General features: G+C 45.2%; 1 protein-coding gene across 1 annotated transcript in view; it reads left to right on the plus strand.

Moving 5' to 3' along the window:
* Window positions 1-9,520, plus strand: part of MAST1 (microtubule associated serine/threonine kinase 1) — an 83,915-nt gene extending 74,395 nt beyond the window's left edge. Inside the window, exons 20-27 of the mRNA XM_058167979.1 lie at window positions 845-1,008; window positions 1,821-2,089; window positions 4,446-4,652; window positions 6,321-6,550; window positions 6,717-6,839; window positions 6,940-7,076; window positions 7,221-7,408; window positions 8,185-9,520. Of these exons, the coding sequence (XP_058023962.1) occupies window positions 845-1,008; window positions 1,821-2,089; window positions 4,446-4,652; window positions 6,321-6,550; window positions 6,717-6,839; window positions 6,940-7,076; window positions 7,221-7,408; window positions 8,185-9,287 (2,421 nt within the window). The 3' untranslated portion in view covers window positions 9,288-9,520. The remainder of the gene's footprint in view (window positions 1-844; window positions 1,009-1,820; window positions 2,090-4,445; window positions 4,653-6,320; window positions 6,551-6,716; window positions 6,840-6,939; window positions 7,077-7,220; window positions 7,409-8,184) is intronic.
* The last annotated feature ends 7,491 nt before the right edge of the window (window positions 9,521-17,011 follow it).

Below are 17,011 nucleotides of genomic sequence, written 5' to 3' on the forward strand. Positions count from 1 at the left end.
TGAATAATTCTGTGAAATGGTTGATGCTTCTGCTGCTTTTATTATTAGCCTGCCCTGTCCAAAAGATTATACAAGGTTGAAATGAAAACAGATTATGTCTGAAATTTACATCATGGATAGGCAGATATTTTATGTTGCAATATTACAAAGAAGCATAAGGAAGCATGGATTGGGGATGCTTGTCCCACAATCCTATGAAATAGTTTTTTACTCACATATAAGTTGCCGTGGTGTTTTCCTACCTCCATGTTTGCTGAGATAATCTGTGTCTAAGGGGAGTCCAGTTTTAGGAGATGATTAGCAGGAGCGGGGAGGTTAGTTTCTCTGGCTCTGGCCCATTCTCTATGTCAGGGCTTCCCAACCCCTGGTCCGCGGACCCTTCTGGTCTGCAGCCTGTTGGGAACTGGGCCACCCAAGTGCTGGGTAAGCGCACAAAGCTTCATTTGCACATGCACAGGATCGAGGCTACACATGTGAAACCATCCCCCCACCCCCACTGCTGCCGTTGCTGTCTCCACAACCACTGCCAGTCCATTGAGCCAGAAAGGTTGGGGGGGCACTTCTCTACATGACCTGTTATTGAGATTTTCCTTCCTCCTTTATCGATGGAAAAAGTAATCTGGGATATACTGGCAAGTGGGAAAATTGACCAACAGGAGGGTGTGAAGACCCATCATTAATTCTTGTGTTGGGGAGAGGATTTTTATTCCTATCTTGGGAATGGAGGTGAATTTGTGACTTGTGGCTAGGATTGTGACTGGATTGTGTCATATATCTTCCACTAATATTTCTCATTAAACTGATACAGCCCATCTCTTTCCTCTTCTTTGCCCTTTTATTCCAGGTGTACAGCAGTATGGAGCACCTCTCCCAGCATGAGCAAAAAACTTCAGGTGTTACCAAGCGGGATCAGAGCAACAAACACAAGGACGACAGACTTAGCAAACGGGAAAGCCTCGGCAGCTTCACGCTTCGGGACAAGAGCTGGCGCACCAGCTCTCCAGAAATGTGAGTCTCACCTGGGATGTTCTGCAGTGACTGTCCTTTCCCAGGGCAGGAGGATTATATTTAGGGTGGCTAGGGAAAGAGAAGATCAGTGTGGATTTGAGGGGCTCCTTGGGAGATCTGGTGAGCTGGCTCTTGCTACTCAGCAACAAGGGATGGGAGGTCTCTTTCTGAACATTCAAATCCTTGGTGATGTGGCAGTGGAAACTAACACTTTTGGCATTGAGAAAATGGATCATATATCTAGCATAATCAGCAGCAGCTCAGTTTGTGTGTGTGTGTGTGTGTGAGGGAGGGAGGGAGGGAGGGAGGGAGGGAGGGAGGGAGGAAGAGAAACGTGAGAGGTGTAAAAAGTGCTGCTTTTCATTTGCATGTACATGTTTTCTTATTTCAAAAAATTGATTGAAAAGGAAAAAGAACTGTCAAAATGTCTATACAAGTAAAAATAGAAACTATCTGTCCCAATGAAACCTAGATGGCTTTTCAAAAAAAATAATAATTATAAAGTGTAATAAATATTACATTTGTTTATTAAGAGGGAAGGTCGTATTTTAAAAGGTCTTGTTTATTCACACAGTAAATTAACTCTAAAGATGCAAAGCAGCCAAAAGGAGGAGGAGGAGAGTTCATGGGCTCAATTTCAGCCTCACTGATTACAATTTGGTATCACTGACCAAGGCAGAACCAAATTGAGATTCAGTGAACCAGTCCTGATGAAACTTGTGGACTTCAGTTAACCCTGGCAGAATTTTTCATAACAACCTTTGGTCCAAACATATTGAGGCTAAGTCAGTTTGCTGGCTTCTGTCCTACAGGAAGCAACTCTCAGCCTCGGAGTCATCATACACCGAGAGTGATTCGAGTCCCCCACTGGGAGCCCGACGGCGTTTCTCAGCCCTGATGGACACCAACCGTTTTGCTGTGACGTTGGAAAGTGACAATGAGATTCCTGGCAAGGGACCATTGAAGGCTCCTGCAGAAAATGGGCCCGTTGTAGGACCCTCCCCTCAGTCTGAAGGCAAGGAGAGCAAGGATGGAGCAGGAGATGTTGCACAGGGTCCTGCTTCTGTGGAGACTGAGGCAGGTGAGTACAGACTATGGCAAGGTAGGTAGCCGTTTGCAAAAAAAAAAAAATCCTGTGGCTTTGATGGGCTAAGAAAAAGAAGCCAGAGTCAAAGGTTTCCTACATTTGTTGCAGGATCTCTGCACTATGGCTTAAACCAGTTTTTGGTCCATCATCATTCTTTTCACCTCTTTTCTAGATCACAAATCCCTCTCCCTTCCATTCTCTAGGGAGGAGTAGCATTCTTGGTCAAAGTGATCTCATTTCGCTGGAAGTACCGGATAGCACAGCACCTGGAGAGTGTAGGTTGAGTCACCTTTGACTGTTTCCAAGCCCCCCGGGCTTCATTTCAGTATTTACCTGAAATGTCGATTCAGAGTCTGGTTGTCTTTCCAGTAGATACTACAACCTGAATGCCCAGATGCCAGCAGGTGTGGGGATTCAACGATTTGTCCCCCAGCATAGGCATCTGTTTGGAGGAAATAGTAAATTTCCAAAATGCCTGCCGCAGGGTTTGGCTTGAGAAAATGCATATTTTTGCCCTGCCTCCCACTCCCCTGGTAGCACAGCTGTTGCAAGAAGTGCATGTTCAAGCAACGTATCGGAATAGTGGCAATGGATATTAAATTTGGCCTTTTACTGTGATGCCTAAGGCAGGAATTGTGCTCACATGCACACATACACCCAGAGACGGAAGATTTTGAATGCTCTTAAGACCATTGCTTCTTGTCCTTTTGAGAGGGATGGCTTCAAACTTTAGTGGCATTGAGTGACGCAACTGTTCCTTTCACAACTGTGTGCATATTTATGTATGTATAAAAGCTTTCATGCTGCCTTACTTCTGCAGAAGTAAGAGAGCGCCCTCTTCATATTAGCAGCCCTAAAAAGACAGTGTCCTTTAAACCCATTTTATTTTATTTTTATCCCAGTCATGTTTATTTCCCTTTAGCAGATAATGTGTTTATGATTTAGTTTTAGGGCCTTGTATCCTTCCCAAGCCATTTTATTTACAATATGATGGCGTTTATTTTGCATAGTTGAGGTTTATAACATAAACAAAAGATTGGAACTACATGTTGTCATCATGTTGCCGTTAAGAAAGGTACCATATGTCTTAATGTGGGGAAAGAGAACCAGGAGACATGCTTAATAAGAAACTCTGCACAGTACAAGCTTTGCCTCCTGTCTGAACAGGAAGTCTGCTCTCCATTGTGCTTGGCTTTTTTCCTCACCTGGTTCCTTTACAGCAATAGACTGCTGAGTTGCAAGTGTTCGGTGCCTCCAAACGTGATGTGATTTTTGGAAGCTGCCATCACTTCTGAGTTTGGAGTCCCCTAAAGCAGGGGTCTCCAACTTTGGTCCCTTTAAGATTTGTGGACTTCAACTCCCAGAGTTCCTCAGCCAGCTTTGCTGGCTGAGGGACTCTGGAAGTTGAAGTCCACAAGTCTTAAAGGGACCAAGGTTGGAGACCCCTGCCCTAAAGGGTGGGTTGCAAGCTGGGATTTCCCAACTATTAAACTCCAGCTCTGCTTCACAAATGCCCTGAGAACCGATGTAGAGATGGTTCAGCTCCTTTGTGGAACAGAGACAGTTGTGAGGCACAAACCACTTCACAACATCCTTGGTGATGAGTCCCAAGGGGCGGATAAACAGGACCCATTCCATCCCTTTGCATGCTCTCCAAAAGGTCAGCAAAAGAAAAAAGAAAAAAAAAAGACAAGGTTTCTAAGAGAATCTTAATGGCACAGCTTTGACTCTGTGGCAACCTAGTTTGTGCAACAACACCTTCTTTCAGACCGTGAGGCTGTCCTGTTCATGAAGAGCCCTCTTGGGCATTCAGCAATAGCAATACCAAGGCAAGCACATTTCAACGTTTAAAGGGCCAGCCATCATTTGTCATTCCTTTTCATAACGCTCCTGTTAGTATGTGGACCAGAAACCTAAGCTTAAGCCTTTCAAGTTACATGATGATGCAGATAAGGCCTCGATGACCATGCACACAAACGGGCACATGCATCCTCATATCACCATCTCCACTTTCTATTGAATCCTGCTACCTGCTGCATTATATTTCCCAGAATGCTTTGATGACGCTGGCTGGGAATTCTGAAGCAATACATGGACACCGTCAGATCGATGAAGGCTGTTGTTGTGGGAAGGGTTTGAAGAGCAGCACGATGGTTTATTTGCCAGCGGTCCTTCAAAGAACAGGGGTGGATCTGTAGTTCTCGCAATGCCCTCTGCGGGGGGGTGGGGTGATGGTGGGCAGTTCATGTGGTGGTGCCCTGTGGCTCTTGTTTGAAGGTTGGGGTTCCCTGAGTGTGGTCCTGTGATCTAGGGCTTGAGTCATCATCCCTCTCTTTCCCCTCCCCAATAGGCGATAAATCAAAAGCGGGTGAGCTACAGCCCCCCAAAGAGCTGGACCCATCTGCCCCCAGAGCTACCAATGACTTGGTGCTGCGTCGGGCCCGGCACCAACAGCTCTCAGGGGACACCGCCACGGCTGAGAAGCGCAGCTCCCGCACAGGGGGCAAGGTCATCAAATCTGCCTCAGCTACTGCATTGTCGGTCATAATCCCCACAGGTACGCCCCCTCCTCCTCCTCTTCATCCCTCCCCCCACACACACTCCCCAGACCCCTAGAAATGGCATCCCCCTTTGAGTCTGACCCGCCCACACTCACTGAACACCCTCCAGTCACCTGTCTTTGCCTCACCAGGCTGTTCACCACACAGACCGCTGGCCTAAGACACCCCCCCACCCGCCCTCTCTTGCACTGTGTCCTTCAGGTTCCCTTCACCCTCCTGAGCACTGAGCTCCTCTAGATTCCCCCATTTCCTTGGTACAGGGATTCTCCCCCCCCCCACTCCACTAGGAATCAATACCGAACTTGTCTTCAGCAGAGTCCCCATAATGGTTGTCTTGTGGCTTTGCATGATCTCTTCCACCCACCCACCCACCCACCCACCCTGCCCTTTGGTGCTTCTAGTGTAGTTGCTGGGCTGTATGTATTCTGCAAAAAGCCTGTCACAACAGAAGTGGGATGCTGCAACTCTTTGTAGGGTTTATACAAATGAAGCAGGTTTGCTTGATAGAATGTTCTTTGCATGGCTGATTTTTCTGTTCAAATCCTCTGCTTCTGTTACTTATGAGAAGAGGTAAATAAGCTAGGGGGAGGCACCCAAAACCACCTCACCTGACCGGCAGCAAGAATCTGATTCAGTCATACCCACTGAGGTCTCGCTTGGCACACATTCGGTTGAATCTCTCTAGTCATTGACAGCTAGAAACTGGAAGGCCAAATTTTGTGCCAGGGTAGCCTATGTGCAGCTTGAAAATGCACCATTCCCGCAGCCCTCATAATTGCCTGTATGTGTTCAGTGGTTAGTACTATCTACTTAAGAGTCACCCGAAATATCCCAATGATGGATTACCTGGGGAAACATTTCCAGCTAGAAAAACACATACAAGTAGTCCTCGACTTATGACTGGCCGCTTAATGACCATTCAGAGTTACAACAGATTCCTCTCCCCAAAGATGCTTATATGACCTGGTTTCAAAGTTATTGCTGCTGCAAGTGCCCTCACCATTGCTTAGCTTCACCATTGATCACAGGGATGCTCCACCTATCACCCTCACCCATCCCACTGGGTCTCTGCAAGGCTTGGCCTGCTCCCAAAGTGGCCCCTCAGCCACACAAGGGAGCCTAAAGCCAGTTAGCAGAAGTGACCAGCACACAGAGGAGCCCAGCCAATGTGAAGCAAAGCGAAGCTTTCTCTTCGCTTAGCTTTCTTCCGCAAGCAAATAGTACCTTCTTGCAAGATTGTAAAGGGTCTGTTTTTTTAAGGAGGCTTCAGAAACTACACAAGCAAATAGAACCTTATGCAACCCATTGCAATATGCAACCATAATGGGTAGGTTCCATCATGGTCATAAGTCGAGGACTATCTGTACTGGATATTTTTTTTTACCTCTGGAGCCTGCAAAAACACTTAGTCCTCACTAAAAAATCTCTACTGACCAGTTTTTAAGGTTAACTGTCCTCCAGTAGCCCCCCAGTGTTCTAAATTCTGTACCACTCCCTTGCCAAAATGTCCTGGGAGCTGGCAGAAAATAATATGAGGGTAAAGGTAGGCTGGTGCCAAGCCCCCCAAGAAACTGGTCTCCAGGGAAGCAAAGAGCCCTGTGGTGCGCTTGTCCTCTGTGTCCATGGAAAGCGTCTTGCTTACCTCTTTTTCTTTCTCCTTTCAGTGGAGCAGCACAGCAGCTCACCACTGGCCAGCCCAATGTCCCCCCGATCACTCTCCTCTAATCCTTCATCCCGAGATTCCTCCCCATCCCGAGACTACTCTCCTGCGGTCACCAGCTTGCGCTCACCAATCACTATCCAGCGGTCAGGCAAGAAGTACGGCTTCACACTGCGTGCCATCCGTGTGTATCTGGGAGACAGCGATGTCTATAGCGTGGATCACATTGTCTGGGTAAGAAGACCTTCTGGATAAGAAAATGGTCAGGAAAGAGCCTTATAGCTAATGAGATACAAATTAGCAGCAAGGACTCTCCTGTCACAACGATGAACCTCTTGTCCTATGAATTAATGGGAGGCAGCAGTCTTGAGAGACATTCTCCTGGCTTTTTTCTTGGCAGCATGTGGAGGAAGGGGGTCCAGCCCATGAGGCAGGTCTGTGTGCAGGGGACCTCATTACTCATGTCAATGGAGAGCCAGTACATGGTCTGGTGCACACTGAGGTGGTGGAACTCATCCTGAAGGTAAGCAGAAGTATGCAAGAAATGTGGAGAGTCTCTGATGGAGCCGAGCCCCTGTGTTTTTGTTACTTTCCTACAACCAGCTTACCTTTCTTTCCCCTAGAGTGGAAATAAGGTGATGGTGACTACTACACCCTTTGAGAACACCTCCATCCGGATTGGACCAGCCCGCAAGAGCAGCTACAAGTCCAAAATGGCTAGAAGAAACAAGAGGAGCACCAGCAAAGAAGGGCAGGAAAGGTGAGCTGCATAGAGTGAGTAGGAGGGGAACTAAAGGAACAAGCAAGGTGTATCAAGGATAGCTTGGTCCCTTCTGTGTTCATTGGGGTTTGGGACTTCATCTAGTGTAATTCCCTGCTCAGTGTGATTTCTTCATTCTGGCAGCAAGAAGCGCAGCTCCTTGTTCCGCAAGATCACCAAACAGTCAAATTTGCTGCACACCAGCCGCAGTTTATCATCCTTGAATCGCTCCTTATCCTCCAGTGATAGTTTGCCTGGCTCACCCACCCATGGTTTGGGTGCCCGTTCACCCACCCAGAGCCTGCGGTCCACTCCTGACTCTGCATACCTAGGTAAGAGGTTAGGACAGCTATGGTTGCTAATGTTGGGGATGGATGGAAAGGGAGGATAATGAGCACTGTTTATGACAGACTTATGTGCTAGGAATATTTTTCTCGGCCTTTGAATAAGACTGAAGACATAGCTGGCGCATCTGGCTTCTTTTTTCCATCAAGCTTTATTTTCACAAAAAAAGGTGATATTCTTTAGTTCAGATGGAAAACCAGTAATCCAAAGATTGCTGAACTATAATTTCTAGGATTACCCAAAAGTTATATTAGCTAGCATTTTCAATCAGCGTTATCTAAAGAGCCAAAGATTCTCCACTTCCCATCCCCAAAGGCCTGATTTCTGTAAAATGCTCTTTTCCATTGCCAAGTAGGAATCCCCATGGTTGTCCTTCCACCTAATCCTATGCATCGGATAGTAGGTTTGAGAGAGATTGTAAGATTCTACTCTGCATTTTTCACTTAAAGAAATAATGACATATAGCAGTGGCAGTCCTAAACTGGATCCTCAACTCAAAAAATGAGCAATTGCAAATTGCTCCAATAACCCAAAGATAAGGCCACTCCCAGTTTAAGAACCACTGATCTAGATCAGTGTAAAAATGTAAGTGTGAATAATTGCATGAGGAACATGCCCTGGTCAATCTTCAGGTGGGTCTGTAAAATGGAAGCCCTATGCCATTTCCTTGCAGGGGAACCCACAGCACCTCTTCTGATTCTCTAAAAGCGTGAGAGAGGGCTCCATGGTACATCTCATCTTTCCTCTCTGTACCCCTTTGTAGGTGCCTCTTCTCAGAGCAGTTCCCCAGCCTCCAGTACACCCAATTCACCCGCCACTACGTCCCACCACATGCGTCCTAGCACTCTGCATGGCCTATCTCCCAAACTGCATCGCCAGTACCGTTCGGCCCGTTGCAAGTCAGCTGGAAACATTCCCCTCTCACCACTGGCACATACACCCTCACCTACACAATCCTCACCGCCGCCACTTCCCGGCCATACCGTGGGCAGCTCCAACACCACCCAGAGCTTTCCTGCAAAGCTTCATTCTTCACCACCAGTGGTACGGCCACGTCCCAAGAGCGCAGAGCCCCCTCGTTCACCACTTTTGAAGCGGGTGCAATCAGCGGAAAAACTGGGCTCTCTCTTAAGCGCGGAGAAGAAGGTGGTAGTGAGAAAACATAGCCTGGAGGTGGTGCACTCTGAATACCGCAAAGACTTCTATGGGGAGCCTGGCCTTCACAGCCTAGCTGAGTCAGATGGGGAGAGTCCCAGTGAATCTGGCACTCCAAAGCCCTTGGCCACCCGGCGCCTGGGCCGGCAGGAATCCCCCCTTAGTTTTGGGGTCGGAGATGGAGAGGCAGCTTCGGAGACCAGTGCCAAAGCAAGGGGCTCAGATGTTGTTCCTGGGGATTGCAGGAGGAGCCAAGCTGTGCAGACCGAGGAGGCTTTTGCAGCAGCAAACCGAGCCCTGACTAAAGCCCTGAGCCCTGTTCAAGAGCACGAGCAAGGCAGAAAAGGCAGCCTGGAGGCAGATGTGATTCCACGGGGCCCTGTCCCCATGGTTTTGGAACCAAAAGAGAGCCAAGATCCTGGCCCTCCAGGAAAGACCACTGTGCAGCCTGTCCAAGACAAGACTGGCTCACCCAAGGAGAAGTGGATCTTGGAAGTCGTGGAAGAACACACCACGTTGGGAACCTGTGTAAAAACCCCCAGTTGCCTCTGCCCAGAGGAAACCAAGAATGGACTGAAGCGAAGCTCAGCTGAAGCTAAGGGAAAACGAGCGAAAGAAGAGCTACCTGTCATGGCATCAGGGAGCAAGTGTGCAGGAGACACGCCCCGACCCCCAGCTCCTACCCTGGAGAAGAAAGGGGCTGCTCACTGAACCAGAGGAGAGTTGATTTTCTCATCCTCCTGCCCCCACCCCCCGGACCATACTAGAACCAATGTCATATTCGCCTTCCAGTCTTCATGGTGATGGCAGCAGTAAGGTAGCAAAGCTCTATTCCCAACAGAGCTGGAAGGGGGCGCTCCTTAAGCTCTCTGTGAATATCAAGGGCAGAGGCAACAGTGCCTCCGCCTCAGCCATCCCTTTGTGAATGGCATGTCTACTCTTAAGCCTTGTAAAGTACCTATACATATCTCTCGCTATATATATATATTATATTATAATATTTATATAAATATAAATACAAATATATATATATATAAATATATATATATATATATACACAAGTAAAACTATACATGAAATGGTTAATACTGTGATCACTCCCTTCCCCAACCTCACACCCATTGTACTGTGCTTCAGGCTATTTCTTGAAATCTGTATAATAAAAAATAATAAGAATTGATGTTTAAGGAAACAATTAGAATTGGAATACAAAACACCAAAAAATGTTTGAATGCAGCAAGTTTTGCTCCTTCACAAAGTTCGAAAAGTCCAGTGAAAATTCTTGTGGCATCTGAATCTCTGCAGGCAAGGTTGCATGCAAAGAGGAAGATCCTATGTCATGCACATTTGTCACAGAATGATTGGCACTGGGGCATGAGAGTTGAGGGAGTGGACAGGAGAGCTCTTGGGACATTGTCAGAGTAGCATTAAAGGAACTGCAAGTAAGCAGCTCCAATATTCACGTCCCCAGTGTTCCCACCTGCATAACAAGTCGCCTTCCTGTCTGCTTAAGGTGATTCTATTTTGCTTTCCTATTTTCAACGATAAATTATTGGATTTATATATGTTCTTCACATTGAGCAATTTGAATAACAAATGAGTTATCAGGTGAAGTAAGTGGGTCAGCCTTTAGTTGTGGGGTTGTAAATCTGTTCCATCCCAAAGAGGAGCTGATTTTTTATTTATGTATACCTGAATGGGACAAAAAGCTTGCCTATCATGAAGACATGGTAAATTAGTCTCCTGAAGCAGTGGATTTGTAGAATCAAAAATATTGATGGAGAATACTTCTGATCTAAGGGCATGATGTTTGGGAAGTTTTACTATGCAAGTTCAATGGAAATTGGATTTGCTCTGGATAATTCTTCAGCAGGGGTGTACCATGGGAGATGCCATTGGGATGTTTTTGTATCAGGCATCCAAAGTATCTTTGATTGTCTTTTTGCAGTGTGATGGATGAAACCTCAACCTGCCCCTAGTGTTTTTTGGAAGATAAATTTTCATATTAATATCCTTGCCACTGATGGCAGGCACAACACCCCAAGCCACTAATTCATTGTGGACAGGCTTTGCTTTTCTCTCCCATGGCCCTTAATGAGCTCACTTAGTTTTGCTCTCAGCCTGATAGTCCTATTATGCAAGTGGGATTCTCAGACTGTGATTTTGGGGTTCTGACAGAAGCCTTAACAGACAATGATTGAGGAGAATGCTGCAATCTAAACTGGTAAATCTGGAAGTGCATATGAAGCTCAGTTCAAAGAAGTGCAGGAACAGGTCTCAAAGTCCTGTTTCAACTTCTCTCTCCCTGTTCTTTTGAAATGACTGACACTGGAAACCTGGTTGGCTTCCTAGGACTATCAGGAAAATGGGCATATCCTATGAATTGGCATATAGGACAGATAAGGTTCTTTGTGTGTCCCTTTAGGATATGGAACTAGTAATAGAACTCCTAAAGAGACAGGAGCAAGTACTAGGAGCTTCATGTAAACTGCTAAATTGCAATAAAGGGATCTTGTAAAATTAAGGTGGCTGCTTGACCACATTGGTCAAAATGCATGACTTTGCCATCCTGCCCACTCATGACTTTATGTCATTGGTATTTGGGCAAAGATGTCATCATGCATGATGGTGCTGTAAATTAGCAATGTCATGTTTAAGTGTACAGCTGTGATCTCAAATCAGGTTGCAGTTATTAGATTGTTTATCCAGAAGCGTTTTGCAGATATCAGTTCTGATGCAATGGAGTCCAGTGAACGAGAAAAAGAGCCTGCTCCTCTTGGCTTCTCTCTGTTCATCCTGAGACTTGGTTGCTTTGCCTTGAAAAAGAAGTTCAGTTCTCAAATTTAGCAGCCGAGATTTGGCACCATATCATTAGGAGTGTATCAAAGTGGTCTTAATGGTAACAGCACTGCTGCTACTGCCTGGTGTAGCTGCTGGTCTCCCCCCCACCCCCAAATGCTTTCTCTCTCCACCTGGAAGGAGAGGTATTTTCTATGCAAATATCAGCTAAATGGTATATGTTTGTTTTCCTCTTTTGATTCTCTTCAATTCCAATCCTATTAGCCTGCACCACCATCTCTTCATTCACACTCCTTCATTTACCCTGATAGCACAATCCTGAGTCCCCAAGAGCACTTTGCAACCTCCGTGCTCCTCTTCAGTCACTTCACTAAGCCAAATGCAGCCCCACGGAGCTGCCTTGCCCACCTGGAGCTAGATAGCACGGCACACTTGGCAAGGTTCATGGCAGATTTTATTTGGCCCTAAATATCACACCTGGCCCATAAAACTCCTCTCCCAAATGCATGAGAGCTGGCCCAGTATTTAGGCATCAGGTTTGCTCCAAGCAAGTCTGCAACATAGTATACTGTGTAGATGTTGAAAAGAAGCGGTGCAGAACTCCTAAATTTTGGGGAAGGGAATCGGGAGGCAAATATGTGGGTGGGGAAAGCATTTTATTTGCAAAGTTATTTTCCTTCCAAATCCAGAGCTAAGGAGCTCTTCCTTATAAGGGAGCAAAGCAATTAGAAAGACAGGAGGAAACCTCCAGGGTTGGAGCTCCTACCTTGCAGGGAAGGTACTGTGTATGTGTATGAATGTTCTCCCTCTCCAATGTAATGCATGAGTGCTCGATGAAAGACTCTGGCTGTACTGTCTGACTCTGTACTGTGAATAAAGGCATATACCCTATCTTCCATCCCAAGGAGCTAGGAAGCTGACTGCCACGTAATCTGCCTGCGAAGTGTTTCTCTTGGACCATCAAAATTGTCTCTTGGCTTACGCAGGCAGAAGCATTGTCATGTTAATAAACCAACCTGTACAGCGTGTTTGGCTTTTACCTTCTCTGATCACTGATCATTTGGGTTTGGAAGGGGAACGTCTGATGGAAAAGCAGATGGTTCACCTCAAGACTACTTATCCCACCCCTTATTTCTTAGAATCCAGGGACTGGGCTAAAAGTTTTTAGGGTGAGAAACCAGGGTATGGAAGGATTTGGGCTTGAAGGCAGAGTTGCCCCAGCTAGCCTTAACTAAAGGGATATTCACCCTTTCACGTGCTGCCTGAGTCACATGGCTCCTCCGAATCATTTCCCCAGCCCATTCTCAGGCTTCCTCCCTCCAGCAGCCTGAGTGGGTGTTACATAAGAACAAAGGCATTGTGCCAGAAGGTTACTGTTACAAACAGGGCTTCTGTTGTGCACGTGAGATTCCTCTCACACGGCATTCTGTGCCAAGACAAGGAAACTAGGGCAGAGTCAATCCATCTTACTAGGCTATTCTGTCACTGGGTCTGAGTGACCGGTTGGGCTGCTCTTGGGCCAACAGACTTACTAAACAGTAAAGCAATTCAATGGCTGATCTGATAGGGTTATCTCTGGTCCAGTAGAATGGTTCCATTGGTCAAATTTGTGACTCTAGACCTGGTTGATTGATAAGGTCTTATTATCCTAATTTTTTTGATGCAATTAGAATAAATATTCAAATATTTGCCAGCCTGAACCATGTCATCACATGCCGTGGCTTCTAAATGATCGCATCTTTTCTCTCTTAAATCTGACTCATCTGAAGCTTTCCCCTTGGTATTTTGAGATTGAGCACTGAAATAAGGGAAGTTATTAAGACCTATTCCCCAAACTCACAAAACACCTTGGAAACAAAAAACAACAACAACAGAGAACAGGCCTGTTCACATACACATCTCTTAATAAACCCAAACACCCATCCAAGGAATGATGAATGCAGGCTACTGTTCAGAACGTTATTGAGACACGATACAGAAAGAATTTAATTGGCATAAGCCTTGATTAAAATGCATGGGAATTGTGCAAAAGAAGGAAGTGACAGAATGGCTTGTGCAGAACTTCCCAGTAGATAATCCGTATCAACGAATGAGTAGCTGAAGATCAGTCCGAAATGCTAACAAGCATATGCTTTTTGAGGGAAGTGACAAACTATTGCCTGAAGTGGTGGTACACATAGTACATTCCAGCAAGTAGATTATCGGCATAATTTTATATTTATAGTATTAAAGTATAGTATTATATTTATAATATTAAATTTAGCTTGACCTACCAAGATGTCAGAAGCTCATGAGAAAATTTTGGGGAGTATATGACATCCTAAAGTTGAGTAGAGGAAAGGAAAAAAAAAGGTCACCTTTTTTCTCTCCCATGTATTTGCCCTGCATCGTCTCTCCCCGCCCTGTCCTCACATAACAAGGGCCATCACTTTTGCTAGAACTCTGAATTTACTACAAAGGCGTTTTGATATTAGAAAGAGGGACAGCTCTGACCCCTGGGTTTCCATCAAGTCTTAAGCAGCAGCACTCAGTCTCTTGCAGAGCATGAATGCCTACGTAGAAAGAGGTAACGACTAATAACAATTTCCACAGAGTTGCTGGTTAAGCCCAAGTTCATCAGTGGTGAGGAGGTGCCGCTGCCTTTCTTGAGACACCCATTTACAAGCCTGTGGAGATTGTCCTGTCACCACCCACTTGACTTCTATAGTGACTCAGCAATGTCTGGAAGTCCATGGCTTTGAAGGAGAAAAGGTGACCAGGCAGTCACCTGATCTCAAACGTGAGTGATGATGATCTCATCTAGTTACTGGGTTCCTTGTTTTCTCTTAGGTTGAGGGAGATTCTGGCAGCTAACGCCTCCTGGCCTAGTTTACTAACATGTTTATCCCAAGGGCGAAGGGCCACTGGAACAATTAAAACTATCCCAGTAATCACAAAGCCTTTACCTTCACACAGCACATCCCCCTGAAATGGTAGAACAGTTTTGTCTCCACCTTCCTGAGTTTCCTGAGTTTCAGGACTTACAGAGCAAGCTGTGGGTCCTTCCCCTGCTTCATCTTCAAGGCAAATACTACCATTAAGATGAAGCAATAGTTTATCACATATTCATTTTGTTCCTGCCCCACAATCAGTTCATGGGCCTGTTCACACTGCTAGATTGCCACTGCAAGAAAATGGATCACATGCAATTGAGGTTGAGTGGAGCTTCATATACTTTGATTGGCGTGCATCTCTCCCTGCATTATAACAAGCTCCAATATGCCACAAGCGCTAACAGAGTGGACGCCACTCATCCAGTTTAGCATTTCTGTTTGCCCTTTGGAGGTTCATAAACAGGGCGCAGTGCAACAGTTCTACACCATTCACAGCTGATATTAATAGGCAGTTATTAAGAGTTAACACTAGTCCATGTATGATATACCATACACTAAATAAATAAAAAGAGCTACCACTATATAGATACCCATGTTTCCCCGAAAATAAAACCATGTCTTATATTTTTTGAACCCCGAAATAAGCGCTTGGCCTTATTTTCAGGGATATCTTATTATTTTGGATAAGACAGGGCTTCTCTTGCAGTCTTACCTGATTTCCAGCTGTCTCCCTAACCCTAACCCCAACCAGAGGAAATGGTGGGGACTGGCTGCACATGGGTTTAAATATTTTTAAGTAGGGCTTATTTTCGGGGGAGCTTATTTTAGCGCATGTGCTCAAAAGCTCAATTGGACTTATTATCAGGGGAGGTCTTATTTTCAGGGAAACAAGCTAAATTATTCCAACTAGAGTTAGGAGCATCTGACGCATCTACATATTCTGAACTATCTAAAGATGATCTTCAATGCCATCTAAGACAATGGTCAACAAGAAAATTTTGGGAACTATCTGTGAGTTGAAGAGTGTGTTGTTACAAGTTGCACTGTCTAGAACTAGACCAGCATCATAATTTTTTAATGAACGTATTAGAGATGACCAAGATGGATCAGTCCATCAAACCAATGAAAAAGTACAAAAAGGATACCATCATTTCAAAGATGAGAAGTACTGTAACTGAAAGAGGTAATATGACCATAATCATGTTAAATGGAAATCGAAGAGAATAATGCTTGATATAGTTATTTAATCAAGAAAAGGAATCCTTAAGTAGCTTCTAAGTTTAGACTGGTAGAACTACTAGGGAAGCTGTCTTACTTCAGGTGCGATTACAGTATCTATCCTTCCAGCTTGCATTGTCTGTTGAGATTAGTTTCTGTGACATTCATAACTTTTATATGGCATTATTTTATTTTATTGCAGTCATTGGCAACCTAAACCAGCTTTACCCATCCTGTCTAGGAATTATAGAAGTTGAAAAGGGCATTCTGTTAGAGAAGGCCGTTTTAGGGCAATTCATTTCTATTTGGCTGTATGTTTGAACATGGTTATTAAATCACTTTAATGCTTCCAAGATGGATGAAGGTTACTGCCAATGCTACAGCTAACAATGGGTGTGTTCTATATACTGCCACTGTTAATAAATTCAGGATTTCAGCTACAAAAGGTTGAGGAAGTTACATTTTCAAAAATCATATTAAACCCAACCTCTAAATTTATGCCCCATTTGTTGAAGGGTTGCCTGAATGTTTCTTTGTTTCTTGCATTTCATTCCTCTCTTGAACATTTTATAGCTTTACAAATTGAGTAGATGATTTTTTTTTAATTTAAAAGATGAATATGATCTCAAGAAACACAACTCTAGGCAGCTCACAACAACAATAAATACGATAAAACTGTAAAAACAAAACCTGGTGCCTCAGCCCTTGCTCTCTAATACATCCAGCAACCATTTCCAGGTTCCAATCTCATTCTGTCCCAGTGCTGGGGGGAAGAGCCAAAACAAAAGGGTGAGGCCTGCCAAATGCAGGGAATGGGTGCTCCATGGAGCTGGGACTGCTATAAAAAAAGGCAGGAAGGGGCCTGGAGTGTGACCACCTAATGCAAATAGCCTGGCCTTGTGCATGTAGGGCTTCAAGGTGATAATTAGCACCTCAAAGTGCAACTAGAAAGAAATGGGAGCCAGTATATAACTCGCACTGTCACAACATGATAAGGGCAAATCAAGGGCATCCAAGACTGCATGTACCACAGCATTCAAGAGCAGTGTAACTTTTGTGTGGTTTTCAAGAGCAGCTCCATGTACAGCACACTGCTATAGTCCAACCATGAGTGGCTCTACTCTTTCATCCTCGCAAGAGGAACATAGCCATCTGCCAAAGGTCTGCCAATAGGCTGGTAATAATAATAAAAAAAAAACAAGTAGGTGCCCCTGCTTGACTTCCATTGCATCCTCTTTTGAGGAGGATACAATTCCTGCAGCGCCCTTAGATACAGCCAAAGCAGCAGGTTCCCTTAGTAGTCAGTGCAGAGCCATATATATAAAAAAATCTTGGGCTGGCCACTCCCTCTTGGTTCACCCATTCTCTGCTCCCTTTTCAGCTGCTACTGTTACTATGGCAACACAGGCTAGGCTTTGTGGAGGGGCTGGCTTCCTGATACAACACTGGCTCTCAGCCAGCCTCGAGCTGCATGCTTGTGTGCGTGCGCAGGTGGGGGTGGGGGGGCTAGTGACCTACTTTTCATGACACAGTTTTTCTTCCCCT

Source organism: Ahaetulla prasina, chromosome 2 (assembly GCF_028640845.1).
Source record: "Ahaetulla prasina isolate Xishuangbanna chromosome 2, ASM2864084v1, whole genome shotgun sequence".
Classification (NCBI taxonomy): domain Eukaryota; kingdom Metazoa; phylum Chordata; class Lepidosauria; order Squamata; family Colubridae; genus Ahaetulla; species Ahaetulla prasina.